At 47.0% G+C, this 17927-nt stretch overlaps 1 protein-coding gene across 2 annotated transcripts in view; it reads right to left on the bottom strand.

Moving 5' to 3' along the window:
• Nucleotides 1-248: 248 nt before the first annotated feature.
• ICE1 (interactor of little elongation complex ELL subunit 1) overlaps nt 249-17927 on the bottom strand; it is a 59786-nt gene continuing 42107 nt past the window's right edge. The window contains exons 15-19 of one of the 2 annotated variants that reach the window (XM_065905236.1): nt 15150-15310; nt 12161-12351; nt 10259-10365; nt 3842-3940; nt 249-1481 (exon numbers count right to left, since the gene is read on the bottom strand). In XM_065905236.1, coding sequence (XP_065761308.1) covers nt 1300-1481; nt 3842-3940; nt 10259-10365; nt 12161-12351; nt 15150-15310 — 740 coding nt within the window. In that variant the 3' untranslated portion in view covers nt 249-1299. Of the gene's footprint in view, nt 1482-3841; nt 3941-10258; nt 10366-12160; nt 12352-15149; nt 15311-17927 lie in introns of those variants that run through there. The other variant, XM_065905237.1, reaches the window with a different exon arrangement.

Below are 17927 nucleotides of genomic sequence, written 5' to 3'. Positions count from 1 at the left end.
ATCCCAGGGCCCCTCCTCGCAGGGCCCAACTCACCAGTCACCTCCTCGGGGGAACCCTCCTGGGCGGGCCACCCTGCTCCAAGCCCCCGTGTCCCTCTCGCTGCACATAACCAAAGATCACACAGGTCTTTGAGAACCTGGCCGCTTTCTTCACCAGCTCCGCCCAGCCAGGCTCTGGCAGACCACGCGCTCTGGGGACAGAGGGAGAAAGAAGGAACACACAGACAAAAAGCATCCCAAGGGCGAGGCAGAGGTTTCTTTTTATAAATCTCCGTCTGTTATAATTCCTTTAAAAACAGGGGGAAGGAATAACAAAATAGTTGTCCGAGGTAATTTTCAAGGGGAGCATCTCTAGCTACACGGAGACACCCAACCCTGAGCGCCAGGCAGCGCTGGCGCGGGGTCTCCCGTCCCCGAAAGCCTTGGAGGACGCGCAGCGGGCACATCCCGGGGTCTGTGCCCGCGTCCGCAGAGCAGGCTCCCGGGCGGCGGCTCCGTCTTGGTCAGCACCCGGGGCTCACTTCATCTTTGGCTGGAGCAGAAGGTGGGCAAGGGTCACTGTACTCATCAGGACACTCATGTGCATGGCTTACTTTCACTTTTTATTATAAAAAAACACATACAAGAGTTTTAAGAAATGATGACTAGCGGACAAATCAGGACCAGGTGAGTTATTAAACCCATTTTTCTCTGTACAAATACTAAAATTCCGAAAAGTGGAATATCATCAAATGTGAGACACATTGCTGGCAGTCCGCATACACAGGGCACACGGGGGGCCTGCCTGCGCTGGGCGGGGGGCAGACCCCGGGAGCCTGGACCTTCTCTCTCCTCCCGGGCTGAGCGGCGGGAGAGGCGCGCCCGGGTCTCTACCCTGAGCAGCGGCGGCCGCGCCTGCGGGGGACGAGCGGCCCCTGCCGGCAGGGACGCGGGCAGAACCTTCGGCCTCCACTTCAGCCGCGCTTCCTCCAGGTCAGTCACTTGGGCACAAGGTCCAAAACTGGCTCAGGAACCAAACAATGGTTTTATATTAATTTCATTACAAAACGCCACTCAGTTTCAAAAAGCGACCAAAAAAAAAAAAAAAAACCACTTTCTGCAGCAAAAAAGGGCTAGGTTCAAGTTTCTGTTGTTTGACCAAGACACAAACACTCCAGTGCGAACGTCGTGCTCACCACAGCCGGGAGGGAGCGAGCGCGGCTCGGCCCGCCCGGGTCTCGGCCTGGCCCGGGGCGCGCAGCCCGGAGGCCGGCCGCCCGGCGGCCCGAGACGCGTGAAGGCACTTCGGCGGCGCAGCGCTCAGCCTCGCCCCTCCGCGCACAGCGCGCCCACCTCGTCCAGGGCACCGAGCACCGCGGCGGGGACGCTGCGCGCCGACTCCCTGCGCCAGGCCTCCAGGATCTCGGAGATCTCCGCGGGGTTGCTGGGGCTCAGGTCGCACAGGGCGTACACAGCGGCCAGCTGGACCCCCCACGGGATACCTGGAAAGCATTTGCACAGCTGTCATCACACGAGGGAAGCTCTGCTAGGCGCAACCTCAATGCTGTTAATCTAGTGAATCACTATTCATGTACTTTGTCAGCAATGAAAGCTAATGATAAAAACAAAACCGACAATGAAAAAACAGCTCAGTAAATCCTTCTACAAACGAAAAAACAAAACACAGCCCAGTCTGGACAGGCCCCTGGTGATGCCGGCACCCCGGGGATGGCGTGCGGTGCGGAGGGCGCACGGGGAGTGCTGGCCCTCCCGGACCTCAGTCAAGCTCTCCAGCGGCAGTTCTGGAAGGACCACATCCCGCACTTAAGGTTCAAGAGAATGTGGATCCCAAAGCATCCGTCAAATAAACGACTCCATTTAACCCACTGCAAGTATTTACACATGGACTTTGGAAAGGAAAAACATGAAATGAGAGCAAATGAGAATCTGCTTTTTAGTATGAAAGTGCCCCTCGGTCATGTCCAACTATTTGCAACTCCATGGACTGTAACCCACCAGGCTCCTCTGTCCATGGGATTCCTAGGCAAGAATACTGGAGTGGGTTGCCATTCTCTTCTCCAGGGGATCTTCCTGACCCGGGATCAAACCTGTGTCTCCTGCTTTGCCTGCTCGCTCTTTACTGTCTGAATCACCAGCGAAGCCCAATACAGTACAACATATACACTCTTACACACAAGACCACAGCGCATGATCACAGACATGGCATTTAACTGCAGACTAGAACCAGGTTAGAGATTATGGTATGTAAGAGCTCTCATTCAAATGGCTCGAGTTTATTTAGGAGTTATTTAATTAAAGTTTAATTTAGTTCAATTTAGTCGCTAAGTCGTGTCTGACTCCTGTGACCCCATGGACTGTAGCCCGCCAGGCTCCTCTGTCCATGGGATTCTCCAGGCAAGAATACTGGAGTGGGTTGCCATTTCCTTCTCTAATTTTAGTTAAATTCACTTAAATTATTTAGTTTAAAAAATTTAGGAGTCCCTTCTTTAAACCTTATTATTAACTATACACTGTTAGTGATGCAGCTCAACAAGGCAAACAAGTGTCTAAAAACAAACGTCTCAAACCCACACGTTCAGACGGTGATGCTGTAGGTAGTGCTGCACCAGCTTTAGTTACTTTCCCGTTTGGCTCCACGGTCATCAGAGAAGGGAACACAAGACTAAAACAAAGAGCCTGACAAAGGAGTCACACGGGTGTAAACGCCACGGTGACGAGCAGGAGCGCGCGCGGAGCCGCGGCTCTGGCCTCGGGCCTAGCTGTGAGCTGCCGCACCATCCAGCTCAGGGTCTCTCCTGGGGCGTCAGCTTCCTAAGCATAACACAGTCAGTGCCGCCCGGGAGGGCCGTCCTGGGGACCGGTGGTGCATTGGGGGGGCAGACCCGAGTGAGTCCCCATCGACCCTCCTCCTGCTAGGAAACGTCTGAGCTGACGGCTCTGGGGACAGTCCATTAGCCACTCTCCAGCAACTCTAAGATGACAACACATGGTCTAGACAGGAAGGGAACACGGTCTAGACGGGAAGAAAACACTTGGTCCAGCCGGGAAGGGAACACGGTCCAGATGGGAAGGGAACATGGTCTAGACGGGAAGGGAACACTGTCATGGGCATTATCGCAGCAGCTATCCTAAGACCAAAGAGAAAGAAGTTCTCAGTAGCTCAACCTGCCAAGCCTCACACTGAAAGAGGAGGACAACCTAGAGGTTAAGCTCATCTAGGATGTAAACTGTGTAAACGCATTACCCCTTGATGGCATAGCATTCAAATAAAAACGACAGACTCACCGCTTCAAAGGGTCAGTTTCTGAGTTTTAAGCTCTTCTCACTAAAGAATAAGACTATAAAATTACATGCTTTGCGGTATGCAAATTAAAGAACATGGGTAGCGCGAAGACTGGCTCAGAGGTTTCCAGTCTCCGAGTTCTCCCGGGTACTATGTATGGACACCAGGCCGCGGTGGAGCCACCACTTCACACGTGTGATCCCCCTTGTCATCAGGACACACCTTCGGCCAGGCACGTGGGGGCAGCGGGGGTCACAGGGCGGCGTGAAGCCAGTGCCGACGGCTGCTGAGGCAGAATGCCAGCACCAGGTCGGGAAGGGTCCCTTCCTTCTTAGGTGTTTGCTGCCCAAGGGCATGAGTGGCAACCAGGCAAACTGCAGGAAGGCCACACAGGTTCCAACGCCGGTGCTGAGAGCACGGGCGGAGCGTGGCCTCGTCAAAATCACGCCCGAACGGCGGGAGACGCGCAGAGTACGGCACACGGTTAAGAATGCAAGAGAGACTGGATGAGAGGAACGCAAATGATCTGAAAGTAAGTATGATAAACAGAAGCTGTACCTTCATCCTGGGCGTGCTGGATAAACATACCAATCACCGTACTGATGTTCTTCACTGCAGACGGGAACCCTTCCTTCAAACCCAATTGACCTAAACGACCTAGAGGGAAACAAATACAAAATGTAAACAACCTTGGGTTAAATGCTAACTTTTCCTAAGAGTTTAAAACCTATGTGTTCTTTTGTTCGACATTATGTGCGCTGAGCTTCAGGGTCTGAAACCGGGCTGCTGCTGCTGCTCAGCCGTGTCTGACCCTCTGTGACCCTGTGGACTGCAGCCCGCCAGGCCCCTCTGTCCGTGGGCCTCTCCAGGCAAGGATACTGGAGTGGGTTGCCATGCCCTCCTCCCGGGGATCTTCCCGACCCGGGGATGGAACCTGGCTCTCCTACATTGCAGGCGAGGTCTTTACCACTGAGCCCCCAGAAAGCCCAGTGTCAAAGAAGTACACCCAGAGTTACTTCCACAGGCTGTTAAAATACTCCTTTCATCAACTACAGATCTGTATGAGACCGGATTCTCTCCAAATACCTCAACCAGAACAGCGTAGAGCCGAAAGGGAACGCAAAGCAGCCTGGGAAACCAGACAGTAAAGAGGCGTGCAACAAGACACCGTTCCATTCTATTTTTGTTTTGAAACAGCTGTTTTTCATTAAAAATGCCATTTACAATGACTAGTATCATTTAATTTATTTCAAAAGAACAGCCAGGTTTTTTTTAAAGTATGCGTTTTAATTTCTATTATGGTCAATGACACACAAAACCTGGGCTGACAAAAGCTCTCTGGGGGCCTCACCAGGGGGTCTCACCAGGACAACTCTCCCCACCGAGCGCCACTCACCTGGGGGCACCCGCCTGCTGCAGAACAGGATCCCCCCTCCCCAGGGCCAGGCCGCGTGGTCTGCCCCTTTACTTGGGAGGGGGTCCCCGAGGCCCCTTCCCGCGCTCTTGTGACCATGCTACCCTGCACAGGCACCGCTGTGTCCACACGCTTTCTCAGCACAACAGGCGGCCCACAGGTCTGTGCATGGACCAGCCCACCTGCCCTGCGGGTGGAGACACGCGGGGCGGGGCGCTACGGCAGCTTCGCCACTTTGCGTCCTCAGTGCTGGCCACATGCACCCTGAACGCTGCGACAGCCCTCCAGGAAGTTCCTTCTACCAGGGACTCCCCGGATAATGCCTAACCGGGGAGGAAACCATAAACATCTGGATCATCTCTCAGGCAGTCTTTCACTGAGGATGAAAAGTAAGGTAGTTCAGAGATGAGAAAGGTCAAGGCACTGTCACTCTTAAACACCTCCTTGCGTTAGGTCAACGTGCGAAGCGCCTGTCCGCAGCCCTGCCCTGGAGACCACCTCTGAGGAGCGTCCGGCGGGCGGCTCGCAGAGCTGTGGGGCCGAGTGGCTGTGCTCCCAGCAAACACAGGGGCTGCCTGGTAGCTCAGTGGGGAAGAACCCGCCTGCCAGGGCAGGAAACGCAGGCTCAACCCTTGGGTTGGGAAGATTTCCTGGAGAACAGAATGGCAACCCACTCCAGTATTCTGGGATTCCAGAAACCCCATGGACAGAGCAGCCTGGCAGGCTACAGTCCACGGGGTCACAAAGAGCCCGACACTACTGAGCGACTACATCGTCACCACCGGGTAACACCTGACTGTGTTATACTGGATCCTTTTCTGTCAGTTAAAAATGCTTAATGAATTGGGGTTTAGAAGCTATCTACCAGAGTAAATCAGAGACACAATAAGAGGAACTCATGAGTCTGAGATATGTGGTCCAGGACTTAACACTTACTTATACATATGATGACTTGACAAAGACGATAGACAAATCTGTTAAAGAGATTTTCCGTCGGGGGAAGAAAAGTCCCCCCACAGAAGGAATGTGGGTGAGTCCAAGGCAGTTTGGCCACAATGAAATTCAAGTAAGAGACATGGAGGTGATCTCAGATCAAAGGCAACTCTCCACACTCAGGGAGGCCTGGGGATAGCTGAGGGTCATAGGGAACGTGGCCCGTCTACAGGGCAGGGCTCAGAGCTGGACAGTCACCCAGGGCTCTCTGTCACGGTTTTACACACAGGTTGTGTTAAGGAAAGTATGCATTCATTAAGACAATCCACAGAAAAGCTGAACGACTTGGCAAGACCCTGAACAGAAATCAAGCAGGCCTGGCTCCTGCAGTCTACGCACAAACCCTGGTGGGAAGGACAGTGCCGGCCGAGCTCGAGGCTCCGCTGACCCCAGCCGGGCCACCTCAGAACTCTCTGGGGGCAGCAAGTGGTACCATGTGGCTTTATACGCTTCTGCATCCAGTGGAGGCTGACTTCCGGCCCTGCTCTGCTCCCTTCCAACCAAGGACCTCAGACAGGCTCACCTCTCCCCACACCCCAGCTCTGCCAGACTCTTCACTCCTCCAGAGTGATCCAAACACTCCACGCGAGGCCCTGCGCTCCATCAGCGTTCAGGCAGGCTAATAATTAGGCGTGCCCACGGCGGTGTTCACACCCCAACCCAGCACCAGATGGCCCTGGATTGTCCTGCTTTATTTACCAAGGAGTAGAAACCCCACTGGGATTTACACATTTGAAGTTAAGAATACAGATGATTGCTGTCTTTTATGAACACCTGCTGTGGGACTTCATTTATTATTATGAAGTCATACTGACCAACTTCATTATTCACTAAATCCTTTAGTAAATGTCAGCTTCAGTAACTTAAGATGCTTCTCCAACACTTTCTTCTTAGAAATGGCTCAAACTCCACCTGAGATGAGTACGCGGGAAAGACAGCCCCTGGCCCACCCTAGAGCTCGCACAGGATCCCGCCCCGTCCTCAGACTGGGCCTCACCGGGGCCCACCCCCAGTCCACCCCCACAAGCAAGCCGCTAAGCAAGGAAGGGGGGCTTTCAGTGCCAACAGACACCGCATGAAGCTCGCCGAGGCTCTCCTGGGACGGCCCCGCGGCCCCCTGCCCTCTGCACACCAGCCTTTCCAGGCACCTGAGCTTCACCGCCCTGGTCCTCCTGTGACCAGGCAGCGTCTGCTAGGTAGGCCAGTCTCTGCTATCTTCCAAAGGACACTTGCTTCCTAATTAGCCTTTCTTTGAACTACATTTAAGAAAATGTAGTTACATCATCGTTTTACTATACAGTACTGTTAACTACATATTAATTATACATTATTAATTACTCCTATGGGCTTCCCTGGTGCTCAGATGGTAAAGAATCCACCTGCAATGCAGGAGATCTGGGTTCGATCCCTGGGTCAGGAAGATCCCTTGGAGGAGGGCACTGCACACCCACCCCAGTATTCCTGCCTGGAGAATCCCCATGGACCGAGGAGCCGGGTTGGCTACAGTTCATGGGGTCACAAAGAGTCAGACACGAATTATTCCTATAAGATATACAATTGTACTATATGTCACTCTTAATTATGTAAATATACACATATTACTCTAAATAATATATCATCAAATCTTACAAACTATTTTCTCAAAGTGTTAGTTGCTCAGTCGTGCCCAACTCTTTGTGACCCCAAGGACTATAGTCTGCCAGGCTCCTCTATGCATGGAATTCTCCAGGCACAGAGAATTCTCAAGAGGTACAAACCTTCCTTATTGAATCCAGAAGAGAAGCTGCTGCTGAAACCAGGGTTTCCAGACACACTCATGCCATCACCTGACAGCTAGAAATGCAGCTGCGGGCCCTTCCGTGTCCTGGCGGCCCCGCCTGGGACAGATCTCAGGGCGCAGGAGAGCCCTGCCCTAAGAAGCCATCTCCACTCCCACACCGCCACACTTTCTTGTTCTATACTTAACTCCAAGTATATGTTGGGTTATCTCCAGTGAAAATTAGTAGATGTCCACTTTGAAACCAGGCTGTTGTCAGGACTCAGCTTATATATTTATTTACAACGTTCCTATGTTTGCAGGTGAATGTGCATAGTGCATGTTAGCAGACAGAGTAACAAAATCAGTCGGAGGTATTATATTTCTTACTGTGATCTACTTATAAGACTGATTTACATGACTTAAAAATTCTTAAACCTCATTTCAAATGGTATTGTCTTTGAATTTTAATTAAATGCCAAAGATACAGAGAATGAGACACTTTAGACTCTTTTTGACCCCATGGACTGCAGCACGCCAGGCTTCCCTGTCCTTCACCATCTCCCGGAACTTGTTCAAACTCATGTCCATTGAACTGGTGATGCCATCCAGCCATTTCCTCCTCTGTCATCCCCTTCTTCTCCCGCCTTCAATCTTTCCCAGCATCAGGGTCTTTTCCAGTGAGTCAGTTCTTAGTATCAGGTGGCCAAAGTATTGGAGCTTCAGCTTCAGCATCAGCCCTTCCAAAGAATATTCAGGACTGGTTCCCTTTAGGATTTACTGGTTGGATCTCCTTGCAGTCCAAGGGACTCTCAAGAATCTTCTCCAACACCACAGTTCAAAAGCATCAATTCTTCACACTCAGCCTTCTTTATGGTCCAACTCTCACATCCATACATGACAACTGGGAAAATCATAGCTCTGACTAGATAGACCTTTGTTGGCAATGTAATGTCTCTGCTTTTTAATATGCTGTCTAGGTTGGTCATGGCTTTTCTTCCAAAGAGCAAGAGTCTTTTAATTTCATGGCTGCAGTCCCATCTGCAGTGACTTTGGAGCCCAAGAAAATAAATCTGTCACTGTTTCCACTGTTTCTCCATCTATTTGCCATGAAGTGATGGGACTGGGTGCCATGATCTTAGTTTTTTTTAATGTTTTAAGCCAGTTTTTTCACTCTCCTCTTTCACCTTCATCAAGAGGCTCTTTAGTTCCTCTTCACTTTCTGTCACAGGGTGGTGTCATCTGTTATCTGAGGTTATTGATATTTCTCCCTGCAATCTTGATTCCAGCTTGTGCTTCCTCCAGCCGAGCATTTCTCATGATGTACTCTGCATATAAGTTAAATAGCAGGGTGACAATATACAGCCTTGAAATGTACTTCTTTCCCGATTTGGAACCAGTCCATTGTTCCATGTCCAGTTGTAACTGTTGCTTCTTGACCAGCATACCGATTTCTCAGGAGGCAGGTTAAGGTTGTCTGGTATTTCCATCTCTTTAAGAATTTTCGTTTGTTGTAATCCACACAGTCAAAGGCTTTAGCGTAGTCAATGAAGCAGTAGTAGATGTTTTTCTGGAATTCTCTTGCTTTTTCTATGATCCAATGGATGCTGGCAATTTGATCCCTGGTTCTTTTGCCTTTTCTAAATTCAGCCTGACCATCTGGAAATTCTCGATTCATGTACTATTGAAGCCTAGCTTGGAGAATTCTGAGCATTATTCTCCTTGCGTGTGAAATGAGTGCAACTGTGTGGTAGTTTGTACATTCTTTGGCACTGCCTTTCTTTGGGATTGTAATGAAAACTGACCTTTTCCAGTCCTGTAGCCACTGCTGAGTTTCCCAAATTTCCTGGCATATTGAGTGCAGCACATTCACAGCATCATCTTTGAGGATTTGCAATAGCGCAGCTGGAATTCCATCACCTCCACTAGCTTTGTTCACAGTGATGTTTCCTAAGGCCCACTGACTTCACACTCCAAGATGTCTGTATAGTCATGATAACTACCTTCAATGACCAAAAGGGCCCTGACACAGCAATGGGGTGAACCCAGTTTTGTCTGCTCCTGGGAGATGAATACACGGCAGAGAATCAGTTCATAGAAAAGACAGCCTTCTAATAATGAATAGATTTCATCACTGATAACGAAATAACACAGGGAATGGAGAACAGATTTGTCAGAGATGTGGCAAAAAAGGAAAAAAATTAGTCAAAGTAAAAACTAAAGACTTGTAAGGTGCAAAGGGAGCAGCAGAACTAAAAGGTCACTGACGTCCTTTTTAGACCTAAGATTAAAAACAATCTTCTTTAAAATATTTTTAAGCAATGATTTTAATTTCTGTATATTCAGCTTAGAATTGTAGAAACAAAACTAGTTCCAATTATGGAAGTACATAGCTATCCTTACTGAGCAAGTACAAAAAAAAAAAAGGCGGGGGGGGGTGAAAGTAGGGAAGATAAACTTATTTTATAAATCAAATTAGACTATAACTTACAGCAATTTATGTATTCTGGTATGTATATGTAGATATGTGTATGTGTCTGTATATTAAAATTAGTATCTGAGAATCAAGAGTTCAATTATAAATAAAATATACTAACAAGAAAAATCTTGACTCGCCGACAAAGTTGAATAAAATGCTAATGCATAAAGAGCATGAGTAATGAAAACTAATTTGGTGCAAAAGCTGCTCTAATGGCTGTAAAGTCAGTTGTTACAGTGAAGTTTCAGTCAACATTTGCCATTATTTCACACTTACTCTCCCACCAACATAGCATCAATAATAAGAACAAATTCAGTACAAGAGACAACTCACCGATGAGCCTCAGTACTGATGCTATGATGATATCAGGAGTGTAGGCGATGTTCGGATGTCCTTTTCTGTACTTTATCCACTTATCCATTACAGGCCACAGTTCCTTGCTGCAAAATAACAATGACAAATACAGACATGTATGTATGTGTATGAAAGTGTGCACGCCCACCATGGCTCAAATATTATGAACCTGTTTTAAAAATAGTGCATAAGTGACAATCAGTGAAGAAGAGGAAGATGTAGCATTTCTGGCTAACAACAGAACAAACACTGAAAATTCAGGATCTCAGGCTTAACAGTGGCTTTAAAAAGTCTGCAGACACCCGTGCTGGCATCTTTATTTTGTTTAAACCCTTTTCCCAAGGCAAAGTACCCAGTATCGTCCCCAAGCTGCAGAACTAGAAGTAGCAGAGTCTGGATTCTCATGTGGACCATCTAGACATCAGGAGCGCCTGTGTTCTAGAAGCCTCGTTTCCCGGGGAGAAGCAAGGACAGGCTGTATTTCATAAAAATAACTAAACCAGAGGAATGAACCACACTTCACAGGGATTAAAGAAACTTTCTACTGACTAAAAACAGTGGCAATTCCTCTTTGCTTTCTCTTTCCAAAAAGGTATTAACTTCTTACATAGTATTTATAACACTAGAAAAGTTTAATACAGACAAACAAAAGGAAAATGTAAATTAAAAGCACCCCAAATAACACAGATAACTATCATTCTTTTAATTTGGGGCATTTCCAGCCACACACGTCTATGCCTGCATTTATGTAAAAAACACGGACAGAATGACCAGAGCGCTCAGGAATCAGGGTCTCAAGCAGCTTAGGCAGAGATCCTGCTATTCGCCACTCTGTCCACTCCACTAGTGCGGGGACCCTGGACAGAGCACCTCCACTGGCACCGTCCATGGTGGTCTCACCTACACTGGGGAGAAGGGCCCTGCCCCCAGCTCCCAGGAAGAGGGGACGCAGGGTAGCCACTCGCTTGTTACACAGCACGGAACAGACGGCCCTGGCACTTTCTTAGTAACAGACTACAGAACACTTTCGTCTCAACACACACAAATCTATGTAGTACGGCTCTTAATTCTAAAGTGGCTGTACCTCATTATATAGACGTCCCAGAATTCAACTATCTATTGCTTAACATTTAGATGTATCATCTTTTCCCAGTGTTAAGGGAAAACATGAACAAGTTTCCACAGGATATCAAGATACATACAATCAATCCTTTGGGGACTCCTGTCAATGTCATAAGCCCCTTTAAACCAGCCTTTCTCAGTCAGGGTTGTAAGAAAATTAAGGTTCTATTTAACCACAGACAATTATAAATACCTGACTATTTTTCCATTCTCCAAAGATGCTGCATAGTTGATACACAGAGAAGTTAGTTCATTACACAAAACAGATGCCTGAGCGCCTCAGACCCCGTCCTTTCCCGAAACCCCAGTGAGAAGAGCCGCCAGTGCAGAATTCTGAACAGCCCTGTTCCTGTGGCCTTTCCACAGTGTCCGCACGTTAAGACAGTGATCGCCGCATTCCATCCACACGTACTCGCTGAGCGCCTCTCGCATAGGCACAGGTCTCCACATGCTGGGGAGGCCAGGGATCCAAAGACCCCCCCATTCATGAGATTCACTTCCCATTGGGGAAGAGACAGTAATAAGTGAAGACAATGAAAACTAGTGAAAAGTACCGTAAAAAAATAAAGTGGGGGAATGTCACAGCGACACTGGCATTTTATGAGCAGTTTTATTAACTCGCATCCAAATCAAAATGTGTGTTGTAAATGGTTTGGCTGCCTTAAAAGCAAAAATTATTCAAACCACAATTCGGCAATCGCTGAACGGACTACTTGACAATTCAAATAACCCAGCCTGAGTCAACAGAGCAGCCAGTACCTGATGATGTTGTCGTGCGTCCAAACCCACTTCTGGTGGCAGCACAGCAGGTCGATGGCGCATACGTACTCCCAAGTGCTATCACTCAGATCTTCCCCAAACCTGGCACTGGGCTGAAATTCTGTTTTTGGACATAACTGTATGGTCAAAAGCAGCTTAGAAACCATGAAGCCAACATCTACAGGCGCATTCTAGCAAATAAAGGAAAAAAAAAAAGGGAATTTAGAGTTTCAAATGTAAAGTATCTTCTATGGGTGATCTTAAAGCACATAATGAGCATCAGATCAATCATCACGTAACTTTAAAAGACACCCTTTGAAAGCTGGGTTTTGAAGAGGGAACTGTGTTTATCTAGGCATAACAGCTGTCCTAAATGATTATACAATAGCGGCAGAGAGGCCAGATAAAAAGCTGCAGGCACAATGCAGAAGCCAGCCAGGCTAGAAAAGACTCCGCAATCCACGTAGGAACGCAAAGTTTCATTAACTCAAATCAGAGAACTAAAGTTACAAATAAAAAAAATTTTTAAAAATTCTTTAATAAACTCATTCTGCCACCTTTCTGACCATATGTATCAACCTGCTTTTCCCAAAAATTCAAAAAACTGAAGGAGACTGTACTAGAGTCTTCCGTCTAGCTCCCTGTATAGCTAAGCACGCCGTCTGCGTGTCTTTCCACGTTCTTGAGTGTAGAAAGAGTTTCAGCACGCCTTCTCACTGCCGGCAGGAACCCGGCCATACCACGGTTTGTCCTTTCACCTACTGAAGACACGTGGCTCACTTACAGCTTTAGGCTACAGTTAATAACGCTGCTCTGGGCATTCCTGCAGAAGCCTTTTTGTGGACATAAACTTGGATTCCCTTGGGTTCATACCCAGCAGTGGATTTATAATGTTCTTTTCTTACTTCAGTTATTTTTTACTGGGTTTTGTGATTTAAAATGAACAAGAAGCTTTCAATCTCTGATGCCTGAAAAAGACTGGAATTAGCTGGTTCTTTAAAAATAAGATTTAATGTTTGGGTGACATCTATACGCCCTTCTTGTATACTAAGTTTTCAATCATCTTTTCAGTCTTTTGTAACTGAAAACTGGTTTATTGCAGTGTTCGACCCTAAAGCCAACTTTGACGTGTGTATACTGCTAAGAGACCATCCAGGTCCAGAGCTGCTTCTATGACATTGCAGGCAGCAGTCTTCTCATTTTTCACCCTTTGTCTCTACTCCTACCTCCTCTCAACCTGAAATCTTGAATACTTTTTGCTTTTCTCTTTTTATAGTAATCTGAACTATCTGTTTTATTAGCATTTTTTAAAGGTAGTGTTTTCTTTTTTTCATTCTCAACTTTATTACTGTTACCTTTTAAATCACATTCTTTCTCTCCTAGATTCCTTCTCAAATTTTTAATTTTCAAGATGGTTATTAAAGAACTTTGTTTCTGTGTTTAATACTGAAGACATTTAAACTATCGCAATGAGTGTGAGTCTTCCAAAAACGAGAGGTCTCTGGTAATGAAGGATTCCTGATACTGCGATTTTACTTTGAGTTTCTATTTATTCCCAGATTGTCCAGGGACTGTGCATGTCAATCTCTGGGGAATTTTTATAGACTTTTTAAACTATGTCTAATTTTACTAAATCATTACCAGACAATTTTGAGTGTAGAATATTTACTTTTTAAAACTTAAAGTTCTTGTGTGGCCAAATTTACGACTGCTTTTGCAAATGTCGCAGACGTGAAAAATGCAGTCTTCATTCAACTTTACTTTTTGTATTGTTGATTTCTACTGTCTCTTTACTTATAAGTATCACATCTGTTGACTTCTGTAAAATAGAATATGGAAGTCTTAGACTATAAAGGTATTTTCCCCCCCAGGTATTTCTCTCTCTCTCTAACAGCCTTGAGTTTATATTTTTATTTGATATGACACAGATAAAATACACTTAACTAACATTCTCCCTTCTTCGTTAATCATGGCTTTTACCACCCTGTCCTATCTAGCTTCAGCCTGAATGGGCTGGAGGAGGAGGAGTCAGCAGGGGAGGGAGCACCTGCTCGGCAGGTAACCGCGGACGGAGGGCAGAATGCAGGCCGGATGCGAGGGCTCTGCTTGCGGCCGAGTGACTGCAGTCAGATGGGCCCTCACGCAGCACACTCGGGGCTGTCGCGGTGGGCTGACGGAGGGCTGACTGCAGACCTGCGGTTTAACACTTCCCTAACTCCTTATCCACCCAGCCCTCTCCTTTTGGTTTTATAAGGAAATTAGAGTCTGACTGACACCAGAAAGAACCAAGGAGAGCACGACGGCACATGAACGCTGACGACAGGCAGAGGCCAGAACTCTTTTTAAAGGGACAGTAACACAGTCCTAACAAAGGGCAAAGCAAAGCGAAAATCCACCTGCCACTGACTGCAGTGCCTCCTCAATACCTCTTCTTATAGTTTATCACTATCCATTCAGCACCCAGAGATTCCCTTTAGAGAAAATCTATGAAAAGAACACCAATCTACACATTATATTAGCACATCAGTCACTAAAGAAAATAAAGCAATAAAAGAAAGCACACAATACTCCAAAAAACTACAAACTACATCAATTGAGAAGAAGAACACAGTTAACATTCAGAAAAATCATCAAAGGAAGGAGTTCTGATCTCAATTTTCTCACCTAAGCACCACGTGTAGAAGCAGAGGTATGCATCTTCTCGGGGCCCTTACTTATGTAAGCATGGGTATGGATTTCACCAGCGGCAAATTAGTACTCAAAATAAACTCTGCCCAATGAACCAGGCACAGAGGTCCACACCTTCTCCCCAAGTGTCTCATGCATACTTAATGAACAAAATGCACAAGCTTAGACTAAAATGGTATTCTGAAGGATCTAACATGAAGAATAATAGCTCTAAAATGCTCATGAACTAACACAAAACCAAATAAAACATTTATATAAGGTCTATGTGTGCGGTATTGCACAAAATAAAAAGAAACCTCACCTTCTCCCAATTGAGGAAGGCACGCAAGCAGTTCAGAACTTCTCCCTTGGCGCGCTGCCTAGCGACCAGCTGCATCGCCTTGTTGATCACAGACTGAGAGAGAAACACATCACGCCACATGTTTGCAATGAACAAGGTCAGCTTCTCAGACTCTGGGAAATCTATGAGAAAGAAAACAGGATGACAAACCTTCCTGGCTGATTAAGCGAGTACGTTACAAAGCGAGACCATATTTAACCAATGCCCCCGCCCCCACCCCCCACCCCGTGCCGCCCACACCTGAGGAGGCAGCCCTGTGAGGCCGCAGCCTTAGCTGCTTCCAGTCCACGTCTGCCCCTCCCGCCCGGCCCTCCCGCAGCCTCCAGCCAACTTTTCCCTTCGGCAGCTTCTTTAATCGAATGTGAAACACAGCATGAGTATACGCCGCTGTAGAGGAGAGCAAGAGACTCTAAAACAAGCGGGAAGGCAGACTCCCCGTCCCAAGAGCCCGCACCCAGAACCCTGCCGCTAGATGAGTGTCCTCTCAGGCCACCCGACGGATCACAGCCTTGTTGTGGCGAAGGTGCAGGGCCACCAAGACGGAGGGGTCACACTGTGGAGTACAGACCATGCTCCACTGCAGAAAGGAAGGGCGACCCACCCCAGGATTCCTGCCAAGAGAGTCCCACAACCAGCATGAGAAAGCAAAAAGATATGCCGCCGGAAGATGGGTGCCCCGGGTCGGAAGGTGTCCAATATGCTACTGGGGAAAAGTGAAGGGCCATTACTGACAGCTCCAGAAAGGATGAAGAGGCTGGGCCAGCAGAAACAGCACTCAGCTGTGGAAGTGTCTGGTGGTGAAAGGAAAGCTCAATGCTGTAAAGAACGGTATTGCATAGGAACCTGGAGTGTTAGGTCCATGAATCAAAGCAAATTGTACATGTTCAACAGGAGATGGCAAGACTGAACATGGACATCTTAGGAATCAGTGAACGAAAATGGACCAGAATGGACAAATTCAACTCGGGTGACCATGACATCTACCACTGCGGGCAAGAATCCCTTAGAAGAAACGGAGTCAACAAGAATCCGAAATGCAGTACTTAGGTGCAATCTCAAAAACTACAGAACGATCTCGGTTCATTTCTAAGGCAAACCATTCAACATCACAGTAATCCAAGTCTATGCCCCAACCACTAATGCCAAGGAAACTGAAGTTGAACGATTCTATGATGACCTACAAGACCTTCTAGAACTAACACCAAAGAAGATGTCCTTTCCATCATAGGGGACTGGAATGAAAAAGTAGGAAGTCAAGAGATACCTGGAGCAACAGGATAGTTTGGCCTTGGAGTACAGAATGAAGGAGTGCAAACATTAACAGAGTTTTGCCAAGAGAAAGCACTGGTCAGAGAAAGCACCCTCTTCCAACAACATAAGAGGTGACTCTACACATGGACATCACCAGATGGTCAATACCGAAATCAAACTGATTATACTGCAGCCGAAGATGGAGAAACTCTATATGGTCAGTAAAAATAAGACCTGAAGATGACTGTGGCTCAGATCACCAGCTCTATATTGCAAAATTCAGGCTCAAATTGAAGAGAGCAGGGAAAACCAGGAGGCCATTCAGGTATGATCTAAGTCAAATCCCTTATGATTATACAGTGGAAGTGACAAATAGATGCAAGAGATTAGATCTGGTAGACAACACTGCCTGAAAAGGCAGTTTGTAACACTGTACAGGAGGCGGTGACCAAAACCATCCCAAAGAAAAAGAAATGCAAGAAGGCAAAGGGGTTGTCTGAGAAAGCTTTACAAACAGCTGAGTAAAGAGGAGAAGAGAAAGGCAAAGGAGAAAAGGGAAAAATATACTCAACTAAATACAGAGCTCCAGAGAATAGCAAGGAGAGATAAGGAGGTCATCTTTAACGAACAATGCAAAGAAGCAGAGGAAAACAACAGAATGGGAAAGACTAGAGATCTCTTCAAGAAAATTAGAGATATCAACATTTCACGTAAGGATGGGCACGATAAAGAACAGAAACAGTAAGGACCTCACAGAAGCAAAAGAGATTAAGACAAGGTGGACAGAATACACAGAAGAACTCTATGAAAAGATCTTAATGACCTGGATAACCACGATGGTGTGGTCACTGACCTAGAACCAGACATCCTGGAGCACGAAGTCAAGTGGGCCTTAGGAAGCATTACTACTGACAAAGCTAGTGGAGGTGATGGAATTCCAACTGAACTATTTCAAATCCTAAAAAATGATGTGCTGCACTCCATATGTCAGCCAATTTGGAAAACTCAGCAGTGGCCACAGAACTAGAAAAGGTCAGCTTTCATTCCAATCCCAAAGAACGGCAATGCCAAACAATGGTCAAACTACCACACAATTGCGCTGATTTAGTAGGCTAGCAAGATTACTCTCAAAATCCTTCAAGCTAGGCTTTACAACCAGTCTAAACAAGTGAATTCAAAAGGAAATCAGTCCTGAATATTCATTGGAAGGATTGATGCTGAAGCTGAAACTCCAATAATTTGACCATCTGATGCAAAGAACTGACTCACTGGAAAAGACCCTGATGCTGGGAAAGATTGAAGGCAGGAGGAGAAGGGGACAAGAGAGGATGAGACGGTTGGCTGGAATCACGGACTCGATGGACACGAGTTTAAGCAAGCTCAAGAGTTGGTGATGGAGAGGGAAGCCTGGCATGCTGCAGTCCATGAGGTGGGAAAGAGTCAGACATGACTGAGTGACTGAACTGAAGTGAACTGAATGGTGAACTT

The sequence above is a fragment of the Muntiacus reevesi genome, chromosome 14 (assembly GCF_963930625.1).
Source record: "Muntiacus reevesi chromosome 14, mMunRee1.1, whole genome shotgun sequence".
Classification (NCBI taxonomy): Eukaryota; Metazoa; Chordata; class Mammalia; order Artiodactyla; family Cervidae; genus Muntiacus; species Muntiacus reevesi.
This window is presented reverse-complemented; position numbering and strand designations above follow the sequence as displayed.